The 14750-nt window shown below is 41.3% G+C and overlaps 1 protein-coding gene across 3 annotated transcripts in view; it reads left to right on the top strand.

Annotated features, from left to right (window-relative positions):
* The window catches only part of SLC38A11 (solute carrier family 38 member 11), a 67793-nt gene that overhangs the window by 5637 nt on the left and 47406 nt on the right, over positions 1-14750 (top strand). For all 3 annotated transcript variants that reach the window (XM_019522718.1, XM_019522720.1, XM_019522719.1), the window contains exons 2-6: positions 3184-3301; positions 3742-3816; positions 6763-6897; positions 10509-10574; positions 11200-11306. In XM_019522718.1, coding sequence (XP_019378263.1) covers positions 3184-3301; positions 3742-3816; positions 6763-6897; positions 10509-10574; positions 11200-11306 — 501 coding nt within the window. The remainder of the gene's footprint in view (positions 1-3183; positions 3302-3741; positions 3817-6762; positions 6898-10508; positions 10575-11199; positions 11307-14750) is intronic.

Here is a 14750-nt window from a genome sequence, read left to right as displayed (position 1 = left end):
GACTGGAGGGGGGAGAGCGCTGCACGCCGTCCATAGCCGAGGAGCTGTCTGCAAACAGAAGCAGCCTCTGCCGGCCTTGCCGGGGGCGGGGAGGCAGGAACCAACGTGTCTGCGAAAGCCTCTTGGCTTAGAAGAACGTCCCCCGTGCAAGATACGTGGTGGGGGAGGGATAAGAAAGCATGGAAGGCACACAGGGAGCACGCATGGGTTTTGTCATGTGAGCCCGGGGAGTTGGCACGTCTGAAAATCTGTCTTCAAGCACCTTTCTGCTCCACACCAGTCTTGAAAGAAAGCAAAGTCAGCCCTAGTTTTATCTCTCCGTGGATGAGCAAGTTATAGAAACATGGAGGCATGGTGGTGCCTTGTGAAGTCCTCAAAGACTATGCACAGGTAGTAGCAGCTGAAAAGAATCACAGGCATGAAAGAGGATTTATTTTATCCATCATGCATGTGGTGATTCAGAATAGAGACCGGAACCCTTTATTCCTTTGTTATACTATACTCTGCTGCATCAAAAAGAGATGAATGGTAATTAGACTGTCTGTTTCATTTCTTGGATGCTCTCTTAAAACAGGGGTTTGTTTCAAGGGTGCCAGGAATGCTTCTGGTACAGATAACACTGCACAAATTGCATGGATGCTTTATTGGCCCCTGTTGAAGGCGGGTCTCACAGGTGTGAAAAAAGTAAAGGTTCCCATCCAGGCTACACCATTGGTTTTCACAAGGGTTGCTGATGAGGACTGATATTTAACGTGTGGCTGCACAGGTAACCAACATAGTTTGACTGCGGATCAGCAACACACCCTGGATCTGGTCTGCAGAGTTGGAAGGCTTTGCCTTCTCCTGAATGTGTGTTGGCGGGGGGTGCGGGGGGGCAGTAAATATCTGTGCAGCTTGCACAGCAGCCAGAAGGAGGGGAGCAAGGAGAAGCAGCAGCAGTGCTTCCAGCTCCTGGCCTTGATGCAGCTCCCCACCAGCTGGAAGCTGCCCCCACACTGCAGCCAGGGAGAGGGGGGCAGGGAGAAGTGGTAGCAGCCTGGGTGCAGTTGCCAGCTGCCCATCCCCAGCACAGCCCCCTTCCAGCTGGAAGCTGTGCTTGTGCCCCACTTGGGGAACTGGGGAAAGTGGTTTCCAACTGCCTGGCCCCTGCATGAGTGGAAGCAACCTTGTTGCTGACATGCTGATGAATCGAGTCAGCCCTCACCAGACTGGACCTGAGTGGTTCTGGCCTGTAGTTTGAAATGTTTGCCAGCCCCTGAGTTTGACTACAAAATTCTTTTTTCCAAAGGCTTATCATGCAGTAACCTGGAGAGGGGACAATAACATGAATGAGTTTCTGATTTCAAAGTGGATATTTCTAACAAGTTTTTTATTTCAAGGGGTGGGAGCATCTCTTGCATCAAGCTTTTAGACGATGGAAGTAATATCTAAATGCTTGATGCAAGGGAGAAAACCTAAAATGTTCCAGTCCCATGCTGGTGTTGATGTACACTGCTGTCAGCAGCAAGCTGACATGTAATAATTTAATTAGGTCTTTTTGCAGTGCTGTTATCCTTGACCACTGGTGGAAGTGCACAGATCTCTGAACTGAATACAATTGACATTGATAAATCATATTAATTTTTTGTTAGTGTTGGCTGTAGGCAGCCAGGTTGAACTCTTCTTTATACTGTAGGAGTATACTGACTGAGCTCTTACCTGCTTGAGACAGGGATTTCAGTATCATGATGAGTATGAGGATGGTTGAGTTTACATTTTTAGCTGCCATATAAATGCCTGTTCCTCCATTTAATTCCATGCTGTTCCTGCATACCAAATTTATTTGAATCCAAGATGAGGTTTTCCCTCCCTCTTAACAAGGGGGTGAGGGTCTCATCTTGGTTTTGAGTACGAGGTAGCAGGGGAGCAGGCAACTGCTCTGGCTCCAGCTCCAGGCTTGGGGCAGAACCACTGCTGCTGCCTGCAGCTCTCCCCCTGCCCTGCACAGCCCTGGTGCTCTCACTGCTGTCTTTCCCTCCCCTCCACTGCTTAGCCTCTGGCTCTAGCACAGTTCTGACCCTGCTCCAGCCCAGGGCACAGAGCACATGGTTGCTCCATCTCCAGCCTGTCCCAGTAGCAGCTCTTGTGGCTCTGGTAACTCTGGCCAGGCCCCAGAGCCCAAGCACAAGGTGGGAATCAGGCAGCAGGGGGGAAAGTGTGTTGGGGGGCAGACATGTGGCAGGGGCAAGAGGCAGGGGCCAGGCTGCTTGACTTCCTCCTTTTACCACCTGCTCCCCATCCCTGTTTTCCTTGCTGGATCAGTTGGGAGGATGACTTTAAGAAAATGTATCAAATTGTTATCATTTTCCATGTATACAGTCTAATTATTGGTGTCCAATAATTAGATTGTATGCATGGAAAATGATAACAATTTGATACATTTTCCATGCACAGAATCTAATTATTCGAGGGGGCCACCTTAAATTCAGAGTCATCTTAGATTCAGGTAGTTGTAATATAATGATAGGACTACACCTTTTTTGACAGCGCAAGCAGAGGATCAGAGTAAGACACATCTTTCTCTCTCTTTTATCTATCTACAGGCTGCGAATCTCATTTTTGCAAGACCTGGTGGCTATTGCAAGTCTGATGCATGATAATCTTTTGCTTTGCCTGGAAGCTAGGTCTTCCACATACCTGGAGCTACCTATTTAGTCGTATCATTTAGCTATACGTAACGGATTAAACTTCTAACTAAGAAGGAAATTGCTAGAACCAAAAATGAATCTCCAGTGGAACTTTGAATTTACATTTCTTGAGTATTCCGATCTGATTTCTTGGCACTGAAACTATCTGTCTGATTTTGGCTCTGGGATAGATCCAAATTTGAGAGTGCTTTGTCACATAGCCAAAATATTGGAAGGATACCTGGTCCCATATTTCTGCCTCTAGGGTCAAGATCTCATAAGAACAACTCTTTTCCCACATAAGTGCATGTGGCTTCAACCATTATGTCCCCATCCCATAACTTATCAGAACTAATTGAGAAGCTGAAGAGTAAGGTCCAGACTTTTAGAAGTGGCTGAATGGCTATTACATTTGAAAGCAATATTTATTTATTTTTAGTTAAATACGTCTAATTGACTTGTTCTTTCCTGTGCTGTTTGTTTCTTGTATAATGTTAATATTATCTTGTTGGACTAGATAGAAACAGGTGACACAACAGCCCTGGTTTGTAAGCCCAGGAAGAAAGGAGGAAACAGTGATCTACCATCAGCTGGTTTTAATATCATCAACTCTATCATAGGATCGGGCATAATAGGTAATTTACACTTTTTTCATTCTGGTTTAATTGGTCTTTCATCCTTGCAAAAATATCCAGTCTTGAGAAAAACATGCTTTTACATTATTATAGTGCTATCAATACAGGTTACTATTATGTACTTGTTTTGAAGTAGCACCTGCAAACGAATCAAGAGCCCCAGTATGATAACTGTTGTATAGTCTTTGTTGGCAGACCAGCAGAGCAATCAAGTAGTGGTTGGGCTTCAAGACATAATAGTCTTTATCCTCAGAAAGTGAGCTTTTTGAAGTAAGCCCTGAAGTATACGGGTAGGAAGGGCTGGGAAACATTGCACAGTATTGTTCCAAGTTTTGGGATGAATAATAGATTTTTATTTTGAAAGAATGTTTATCTTGCAAAAACATTACAAATACGTAGAAAGGATCTTTTCTAATTTGCGTTTGTTTCTTTATTCACAGGATTGCCCTATTCAATGAAGCAAGCTGGCTTTCCGTTAGGAATATTACTTTTATTTGGTGTTGCCTATATCACAGGTACAACAAAAGCGATAGTGATTATAGAGAGAGAATCCATTTTACAAAGATAAACTGAATTTGAAGTTGAGGATAATTTAGCAAGTATATCTATGAATTACAATTTAGTAAAAATAAAGACTTTTACACTTAGTTTGCTAATCCTTTGAGCAGATTAATACAAGCAGAGAATTATGCCATACATTTAAAGCTGTTTCTTGCTTTATTTTAGGGAATGCGGGGAGGGGATATCTAGGTAACTAGACTAGATTAAGCTATTATTGAGATAAATATCATCTATTCTTGCAGAACACTTGTTCATATTCAAAAGTTCCAATTAAGACATAAATGGTGTATTCCAAACATATTAAAACCAGACCTTTTTCAACATGCTTATTTTATTTTTATCATAATTGTCCAGCAAGAAACAATCTAAATTCCCCTACTTCTATATTCATAAAGGACCACAATGTGGATTCACATAGTGAGCATCTACTTGCCAAATTTAATAATCTGTTGGTTATAATGGGAATATGTTTGTAAATCCTTATCCATATGAATATAAATCACATGTTCTAGCCCTGTGGTGCCCAGTGGCGAGACAGCAGGAGGGACAGCAGCATGTCTGAGCAAACCTCAGGGTCTTGAACATTGGTTTCCTGTAGTAGGAGAAATCAGTGATGTGGAATTCTGTTGTATATAACAGGTAGTTTCTACTGCCAGAAATTTCACTAAAACATCAGTGCCAAGTTCCTGGGGGACAACTCTGTCCCAATACTTAACTGAAGTTAAGGCAAAATACAGGACTTCCTATGTTTGCAACACCTCCTCCAGGAAGAAATTGTACCACAGAACAGCAATAATTAATTTTTGAAGGAAATATTATAGTTTCCTGCAGTTAGAAATCTCCTGATAACATTACCACAGTTTTATATTATGCTGCCTGGTGTTTTTCTTTCTCCATAACAAGTTTTCAAGGAGTCGGTTGGTATTTTGGCACAGACTCTCCAGTTATGCATTTTTTGGAGCTCTCAGGGATGTAACTACAATGCTCACTGCAGCGTAGGTGGTTGTGCAGATGGGAACAGAAACCATTCAGAATTTTTGAGCTGCTTCCCTAAAGTGAGAGGACAGACTGAAATATTCCAGTTTCAAGTCTATGGGATATGATTTGACAAATAATTCAACTTTATTTTCCTTACAGTAGTAAAGATTGGAAGGCAAGGCAGAAATCACTGTTTTGTCATTTTAAAATATACATTTTTCATTTTAAAATTTGTAGACTAGCAGTCATGTGTGTTTGTATCTTAACATCCTTCAAGAAGCTATTATATACTTTAGGCATTCCAATACACCCATATGCAAAATTGAATACTTATGTTCTATGTACAGTAGTTTTTTAGGACCTTTTTCTTGATCTGCTACACATTCAAGTGTGTCTCATGCTACAACTGGAAGGACAGGGTTACCCAGTGTCAGTGCACTTGGGAAATTTATGTAATTCTAGAGTGCAGCCCTTGAGCCACACACTACACTGGCTATATCCTCTTGGGGTAGGCCCCTGGGCACCCTTCATCACTGCGTGGGTTGTCAACAGTGTGCAGTCTCCCCGTCGCCTGCTACATGGACAGTGCATGGCCCTCCCTGGGCTTTTCCCCACCGCACTGCAGTAGGAGAAGCAGCTGCAGGTGCCCACAGGCTAGTTGGCCAACCCTTTTAAATAACACATACTAATCCTAGGATGCAGACTTAAAGACCCTTTATTTTTTTTTAGAAGTTTAGGCTGTTATATGAGCTAGTTTCATGTCCTTGATGCTGCAATTTATGATACGTAGAAATATGCTCCTATAGCCAAAAGTCGTGCAGAGGTTCATAGTTTTACACAATACAAAAAAGTTTATAGGGCCATTTTTATGGGTTCAAATACTACCTAAAAGGAGTCATGAAAATCAGAAATCAGGATTTAGCCAGCATCACACTGTTAAATCCCAATAACCGTCACTAGATCTAGTGGCAAAATAAGTTGATTCCCATTTAGTAGATATCAAACACAGAGAGACCAGGGAATTTAATTATTTGTAACTCCATTTAGAGAACTCAGTGTAGTGTTTTGTATGACTGCATACAGCTATAGGGCCAGAATGTGCAATTTTGACTGCCTTAGTGTTCTGTCACAGTCAAAGATTAGACTTGTAATATGTGTGAGTAAACTTGTTACACATCCATGGTGAAAATTACACTTTTGAATATCTTGACTTCTAATGTTTAAAATCCATTGTAAAGTTGATTAAGGTAAACCCATGCATTTCACTTCATTTTGATGTGTTTGGGAGCTGGCAGATGGTTGCAACTACTACGTGTCACCCCATGCTGCAGGGTGTTTCCTTGTTCTAAAAGCATCAGCCTCTACTTCCTGTTTTTATAACACCTAACACTGTTGGGCAATGCTGTGGCCCACTTGCTTGTTAGCTCAAATTGAATTGTGATTTCAGTGGAGCACTAGAATATTACAAAGGATAAATTGAAGGACTTTAACAATGAAGAGGAAACATCTCAGCCAGTACTAGAAATGGACAGAGCCCAATACAGAGGGGAGTGGGCTATACTGTTCCCAAGTCCAAGAAGCATGTCCTCCATATGGATACTCCAATACCAAAGTGGTTACAGACTTGGTTTTTGGTTTGATTCTCAGGCACTGTGCTATCAAGTTAACACAACCATATACCTGCAAGGAACTAGACACTCAACTACAATGCCTTCTTTTCCCTTTCCACAGCCTTTTTGCAGGAGGGGAAGATTAGATAGTGAACACTATGCATCAGTTTAGTACAGTTGTTTCAGTCAATAATTGCAGGTTGCTTTTGTTGTAAAATTTATCAAACTGTTTCCTTGGAACATGTGTAAAAAAAAACAAAAAAAAAAACCACGCAAAGCTAATCTCAAATATGTCTTTAATATTGTTTACAGATTATTCCATTATATTACTGATTAAAGCAGGAAATCTCTCTGGTATGAACACCTATCAAGCACTGGTACATAAAACATATGGTTTTATAGGGTACCTAATCCTCTCCACTCTGCAATTTTTATATCCATTTATTGGTAAGATTACGATAAAGTTATACCTTAAAGTTGTCCTATTTGTATTACCAAAAAAGAGATCATCTTAGCTTAAAATACTTAAAAATGAATTTTTAGGATAATTCATTTTTGTGTTTCATTATATTGGCAGTGAAACTGAGAACACTTAAATCCAAGTATTTCCTGCTCTTATAATAATAATTTTATTATCCGTCTTGCCAGTCAATTAAAAATAATATCACCATAAAACAATAGTTAGATCTTCACAGTTTAACTCATAATATGTCCTTATCTGAAGTAAGAAAATGTATTGGGACATTTTATTATGTCTGGTTCATTTCAGAGTGTGAAACTCTGGCTCTGTGAAGTCTATGGTAAAATCCCATTGATTCAGCTTCACCAGGCTTTCACCCCAGGTATATTTGAATCTTATGCTTTCAGTGACTAGAGCTGAATATTAAGGTCATGGGCAGTCATTACATTTCTAAAGCTAAATTCGCCCTCTAAATGCTTTAAAAAAGGCTACGTGCTGTTTGTAGCTCTGTAAAGATCATGAAAGTGCTACAAAATAGTAAAAGTGGTATCTGTTTCAAAGAGGATCTTTTCAGTTTTGTATACATAGCCCTTGTACAGTTACTCGTAGCATTACAGGGGTCTCTGGGATCCCACAGTTCTCTGCTCTCCCTCCTCCTCCTCCTTCATGGGAGAGAGAGGTAAAAGGGCTGGATCTCTGATAGCCTGACTATCAAGCACCTACTCTTTCAGCTCTTGGGATAGACTGAGACAAACTTTTGAATGCAGTGCATTTTTTCAGGTCCTGAAGTTTACAAATGCAATGCATTCTTCTTGTTTTGATATATCCCAACCATGCAATTGGTCCAACCAAAGATATTACATGCACAAATCCTTGGATTTTGCATGTTTCCTGTGAAGTTACAGCCATGACATCACTCCAACATTGTTATCAATAGTTTACTTGTTAAAACACACAAAACTCATTCTCTATCCTTTTGATGCTGAAGATTTTCAAGGGACAACTGATTTCAGGTCCTTCAGAAGAAGACTGATATAAAGGGAAAAAAATCTTGAAAACAGGATTAATAGACTAAAATTCCATCCAATATTGTACAAAAGGCATGGGTCACAACAACAAACCAAAAGCTTAGTTTGTTTTACCTGGCAAAGCTAAAGGGATATGTTCTGTCCAAATACATTAAGAATAAACTTCATTAAGGGAGAAAAGCTATTCAAATTAAGTGATGAGTGGTGGTCCAAGAACAGATCTGTATGCATTTGGAGTGAATAAACTTGAGCTACAAATCAGAACAGAGTTTCTAATCATGAGATGAGTGAGGTACTAGAACAGCCTCCACTAGAACAGAATCCCCAACCTTTTAGTGTGAAAAATAGTTGCTTTATCATAGAAAATATACAATTATGAAAATATTTATGCATCCACTAAAATAAGTGCTTTTTGTTGATTCCCCTACTAATAATGATTAAATATAGTAGTTAAGTTAAATACATGCATCAGCATTTGTATGATGGGGCATATTTATATATGAATTTGTAAAAGATACTATAGATATGCATGCATTTTTATGTGTAGTATTCTTTTGATGTAAAAAAATGGTTTGTGAGTTTGGACCTAAAGCCCTCTGTCCTTACTCAAGTTCCTGATGAAATGAATAGAAGCCTTAGTGAGAAAAGAAGGACTAAAACCTAGTCTTCCCACTTCAAAACCTATATCTTCATCTATTGCAGTTTTCCTTTTGCATTACCGCTTTTATTCCCTTTTCCGTTATTCAAGTTGCAAAGTTCAGTAACTCTTTACAAGTATCAGGGAACCTTTTGAAATATTGCTTTTCTTCTGCCCTCAATTACTTAAAAAAATTTTACCGCATAATATACAGCAGTTGCCATTTAAAATGCACTTCGGTATGAGGTTCCTACAGTAACTTTTGTATCTTTCACTGTTTAAATTAAAAGATACAATAGAAGTGGCATCCCTGCAACAGGACAAATAACTTTAACATTGACTAGCACTCTTGTAAAATCAGTTTTGTGTATAATTGTTCAAGGTAAAATAAGTACATATATACCCCTGCATGTGACAGCAGGATTGAGCCCAGGGGATTAGGTATAAAGCTGAAACAAGAACTGTTGGATGCATGTAATTTTTCTCTGTTAATAAAAACTGTCAATGAACTACTGTGTTTGATGGAGGCAGTTTTAAAAGCCCTTTTTTCCCCCTTTTGAAGTAAATGTGCTTGGCCACAAAATTCAACAGTCTTGGTCATCTGACTGGGTCCCTTTCAAGTTCTCATGTCTGTTATACAAGGAAAATTGTGAGCATTAAATAGCTCTTCATTTAGTGTTCAAAACTTGAAAGTAGGTCTGTGAAGGGCAGCTTACAGGCAGTGGTAAGGTTAGGAAGCCGGTCAAAAAAAAAAAAAAACTAGTAAGGATGAGACTGCAACTAATTTACATTTCATAAATTTCATATCCATTTGGGCTGGAAGGGACCTCATGAGATCATCGGGTCCAGCCCCCTGCCCAAAGGGCAGGAAGTCAGCTGGGGTCAGATGACCCCAGCAAGATAATCATCCAAACACTTCTTGAATGTATCCAGAGTAGGTGCTTGCACCACTTCTGGAGGGAGTCTGTTCCAGACTGGAGACTCGGACGATAAAAAAGTTTTTACTTATGTCCAGTCTAAAATGGTCTTCCAGCAGTTTGTGACTGTTTGACCTTGTCTTCCCTTGGGGAGCCCTGGTGAACAGATGTTCTCCCAGATCCTGATGCACAGCTCTTATGTACTTATAGGCTGCCACCAAGTCCCCCCTGAACCTACACTTCTCCAGGCTGAAGAGTCCTGTGCCTCTCGGACTCTCCTCATAAGGCTTGCTCTCTTGACATCTAATCATGTGCGTAGCTCTCCTCTGAACCCCCTTGAGCTTCTCAACATCCTTTCTGAAGTGCAGAGCCCAGAATTGGATACAGTACTCCAGCTGCAGCTTCACCAAGACTGAGTAAAGTGGGAGGATGACATCTTGGGTCTTGCTTGAGATGCATCGGTAGATGCAAGCCAGGATTTTATTTGGTTTGCCGGTTGCGACATCACATTGGTGTCTTATATTCATCTTTTGGTCAATCGTGACCCCCAAGTCTCTTTTAGTCATAGTGCTAGTGAGTGTAGCACTGCTGAGCCTATAAATATGATGTGGGTCATTTTCCTGAGGTGGAGCACCTTGCATTTCTCTATATTGAAGAGTGTCATCAGGTTTTGATCCCCCCACCTTCGAAGCCTGTCCAGGTCAGCCTGAATCCCCAGCCTATCATCTCTAGAGTGACTGCACTTCCTCATAATTTGGTGTCATCCGTGAACTTAGCCAGTCTGCTTCTGACACCCAAATCCAGATCGTTTATGAATATATTAAAGAGTACTGGTCTAAGAATTGAACCCTGGGGGATGCCACTGGTCACCATGCACCATGTTGACTCAGTTCCATTATTAGCTGCATATAATCCTGATGTCTGTAGTATGTAATGTGGGTCTTTATCTCATAATTCATTTGTATTAATAAAAGTTTGATTGATTGTAAGTTTTATTTCTGTTTTGTTTTTTGAAGCTATGATTAGTTACAACATAACAACAGGAGACACTTTGACTAAAGTTTTTCAAAGAATACCTGGAGGTAAGTTTGTATGTAAAGCTTGGGAGTACAGGGAGAATCAACTAGTTGAGATTTGTTAGTAAAAAGTAACCATGATGTTTCTATAAACAGTCATTTAAGTTCTCCTATTGATAAGTTCTCCTATGTAAAGGATTTATTTTAATATACAGTTGTCTTTCCTGTACTCTGAGGCCCTAATCCTACTACCTAATTAATATTAGTGGATTTCTCTGTCAATGTTGACCCCAACTAGCTTCAGTACAACTCCATGCAGTGGGGGGGGATACAAGATTTTAAACATGCCAACATACATTTTGTTTGTTAGTGGGTATCAGCTGAAGTAAACACCACTTATGATATTCAAACAATCATTGTCTGTTGATCATTGTTAGATGACTTACAAATCAGATGATGCAAATCAATTTTAAATGTGTATTTAAGCCTTTAATATTACTTTATAACTGTATATCTTTTATATTTGCACAGAACCATTTAATACTCACTTTTTTATTTTAATGTGTGTTTCCTGTAGGAAAGGAGAGGAGTTAAAGTTGCACTTTATTTCATTATGGGGCAGACCCTAAATTCCTTGCTTTTAATTGGTTCCTCAAAAATAAATTTTCCATTTTTTTCTTCTTTGTTTTAGTTGGACCAGATAACTGGCTTATTAACCGTCACTTTGTTATTCTGTGTACTACCATCATCTTTACTCTGCCTTTATCTCTGTATCGTGACATAGCAAAACTGGGAAAGGTAAATCATAATGACAGCGAATCTCAGTGGTCTTTGATGTAATTTATTATACCACAATAGAATATCCATGTACACTGCTAACTATTTATTTCAGCTTGAGAAAGCAATTACAGAGGTTAAATCCTGTTTTTTGTATTTTTTTTTAAAAGCGGACATTTAGTCTCCTCTTCCTTTTCCCATTATTAACATAGGGTTTTCCTGGCTTGTTTCAATCCTATTGAAGTCAATTGGAGACTGTCCATTGACTGCAAAAGGTACTAGATTGGGTTTTTAGTGCTTCCTACTGCTTGCGTGGCTCAGACCTTGAACTGAATAGTCCTGGTACTGACAGACTTGTTCTCAGGTCCTGAGTTCTCCTTGGTGCATTTTAACTGAGAGACTTAAATGTTATAAGTCTACTAAAGAAACCATATATCAGTTTCAGATGCCCCTTGAATAAGATCTTGCTCCTCACCTAGTCACAAAAGTTAGGGCAGGGGTGTTCAACCTCTGGCCCATGGGCCAAATGCCACCTGCAGCACCTCCCTCCCCCCACCCGCACCTTCCTCCTCCATATGTCTGGATAGTGCCAGTCATGCCAGCCCCAGACAGTGGACTGGAATTACCATCCAGACTGCAGTCAGACCAAGCACTACCCATACAGCCTGCAGGAGGAAAAGGTTGAACACCACTGGATTAGGGAATACTTGCATTCAATAGCATCTTCCAGTGTGGGAAAGGGGACTATATTCTTGTTCTTAATATGTATGAAAGAACTTTCACAACAAACACTTTGAATAAACTTTTTGCATTCAAAAGAATATAACTAAATGAAATGTTACAACTATTTTTTTTGGAGAAATATAGACATGGGTGTCAAAATGATAGTGTTTATAAAATCAAAGGGAGTTGTGCTGGAAGAGACTTGAGACAGCCCTCTAGTCCAGTGCTCTCCAACATTTTTATGGTGAAGATCACTTCTTGGAAGTAAAGGGCACCCCAGGATCTACCATGCTGTCCCCCCCCCCACCCATCCCTGCCCCCAGCCCAGTGGTGGCAGAGAACTGGGGTCAGGTCCTGGCCTGGCCCAGTCTGGGTCTCTCTGCCACCCATGGTGGGGGGGCTCCTGAGGCCCGGGCCCCACCTCCCTGTGCTCTGGGATGAGCCAGCTACTGCTGCAGGCTGGCTGCTGTGCCTGGAGCACAAGTGGGGGGGTGGGGGCACAGGCTTCCGAGGCCTCCACCAGGCTGCTCCCAGTGGCAGGAGCCCCCCACCTTGTGCCTCTGGGTGGCGGACAGTCCCAGACTGGGCCAGGCTGGAGCCCGACCCCAGTTCTCTGCCATCCCTGGCAGCCAAAGGAATGTGGCATCGGGCCCCGGTCTGGCTGGGTCTGGGTCTCCACCACCCAGGGGTGTGGGGCTCCTTTTGCTGGGCACAGCGTGGTAGAAGCCTCAGGGGCCCATAACCCCTCCCCCCGCCACCTATGCTCCGGAGGCCCGTGCACCCTCCCTCTCTCTGCTCCAGGTGCAGCAGGCAGCCTGCAGCAGGAGCCACTTTGTTGCAGAGCACAGATTTGGGGGGAGGGGTGGGGGGCACGAGCCCCTGCCGGGCTGTACCCTTCAGCAGTGCAGAGTCCCAGACCCAGCCAGGTTGGTCCCTGACACCACACCAGTCCCCGCTGCTGAGCCTAGCCACAAGTAGCCAGCTGCAGTGAGGCTTGAGGCGCAGCAGCAGCCGCCTCTGCCACCTCCGCCCTCAGGGACAGGGAGGGAGCACCCCATGCCCCTGGAGGAGCCCCCCCTGGGGTTCCAATCTTTCCACCACCCAATGAGGCTTGCGCCCTACTTACCTTCCCCTGCTCCTGGTTGAGCCGAAGGTCATCCCCTCTCTGCAGGGGCCTCTGTGACCCCTTTCCCCCCCTCCCAGATTGACCTGCTGGGGCTGATGGCAGTGGATGTGTGCATGCACTCAGCTATCCCTTCAGCCCAGGATCGACCTAAAAAGGCTCAGGGATCGACCAGGTTGATTGCAATCCCTGGGTTGGTGACCACTTCTCTAGTCCAACCCTTTTTCAACCCTAAAACATCCCAGAATAATGTTTTCCTAACCTGTTCTTAAAAACTTCCAGTGAGAGAGAACCTACAATCTCTCAGGGTAAAAAATGGAAAGTACGTTCTAGAGACTGCAGCTGATAGAATTAAATCGTTAAGGGTTAGGTGGTTAAAGCAATTTACAACACTACATAGTGTAATATAATTTTGACCAACATAAATGTAGAAAATTATATTAAATTAATTAGCTAAGTTTTCCCCATATTTGGGTACCATCTCATTGTGAATATTATCAGCCATTTTTCTTGGATGACTTGAATTGCTCAGATTGCCAAATATTTATAAGTATTAAAAATAAATTTTATTACTTTTGCTTTACAGGGTGTTGTTTTGAATATTAATAATTTTCTGCAATTCTCTTTGAAATCCAATTCATATTCAGTTGTAGATTTTTTTTATGCTCTTTACATGCGTGGATAGCTCATGCTGAACTAATTTTCTTTGATAACTACTGAGCAAAACATTTCAGATACCCTGGCTAGAGTATTGAGCAGAGCCCCACTCTCATTAATAATGGCTGTCACTTGAATGAATCAGCATGAATTTTGTGAGGAGGAGTTGGCTCAAATACTGATGCAAAAAGTCTCTTTCTAACAAAGATGGCAGCTTCAATCCCTGAATCTTGTATCTCATTCCCTAAAAATGAAGATCACGTAATTTATAGTGATAGTGGTGGAAAATAGTAACTAGTAAGCAATCCAAGATTTTACCCCAGCTATGCAGTCTTATCTCTACAGGTAAATCCATATGTCCATAATGATAAGAATTTAGAACTCAAGACTTATCTGCTAAACACCTTCAAATGTATGCTTTATAACACCATGAATATAAAACGTATTGAAGCATCTCACGTGGCCAGAATGAGATAAAGCCCAACTTAGACCTGACATAGGCAGATGCAGCTCTGGCAACTTCATGTATTTTTATTTAATGACTTCTTGGGAAAATCTATTTTATACTTTGTACATTTAGATTATCTCATGTTACATGACTTCGAAGTAATAGAATAAAACAGGGACTAATCAAGCTGCATCCTCAAAATACAGGAGTGTATGGATAAATAGGCTCCAATCCAAAATATTTGTCTCTACTAAAAATAAAGATTATTGCACCTACATAATTTTATGTTCTTTTTACTGTTAGGAAGAAAGGTAAGCTTTTATTGTTAGTGGCCGATACTGTGGGCCTCACTGAAAGAGATACTGATTATCTGCAATTTCAAATGAAGTGAGTGGAAAGCATCTCTGACATCTACACTCTTGGTAGTTGCAGTGGACTAAACCTCTATCTCCAACATAGAGCCATAGAAAGAGGATGACTGAAAGTAAAAGAAAAAAGGCTATGACTTTTTTTG

The sequence above is a fragment of the Gavialis gangeticus genome, unplaced genomic scaffold (genome assembly GCF_001723915.1).
Source record: "Gavialis gangeticus isolate Ggan-Ray unplaced genomic scaffold, GavGan_comp1, whole genome shotgun sequence".
NCBI lineage: Eukaryota > Metazoa > Chordata > Crocodylia > Gavialidae > Gavialis > Gavialis gangeticus.
Note: the sequence above shows the minus strand (reverse complement) of the source record. Positions and strands in the feature narration are given on the sequence as shown.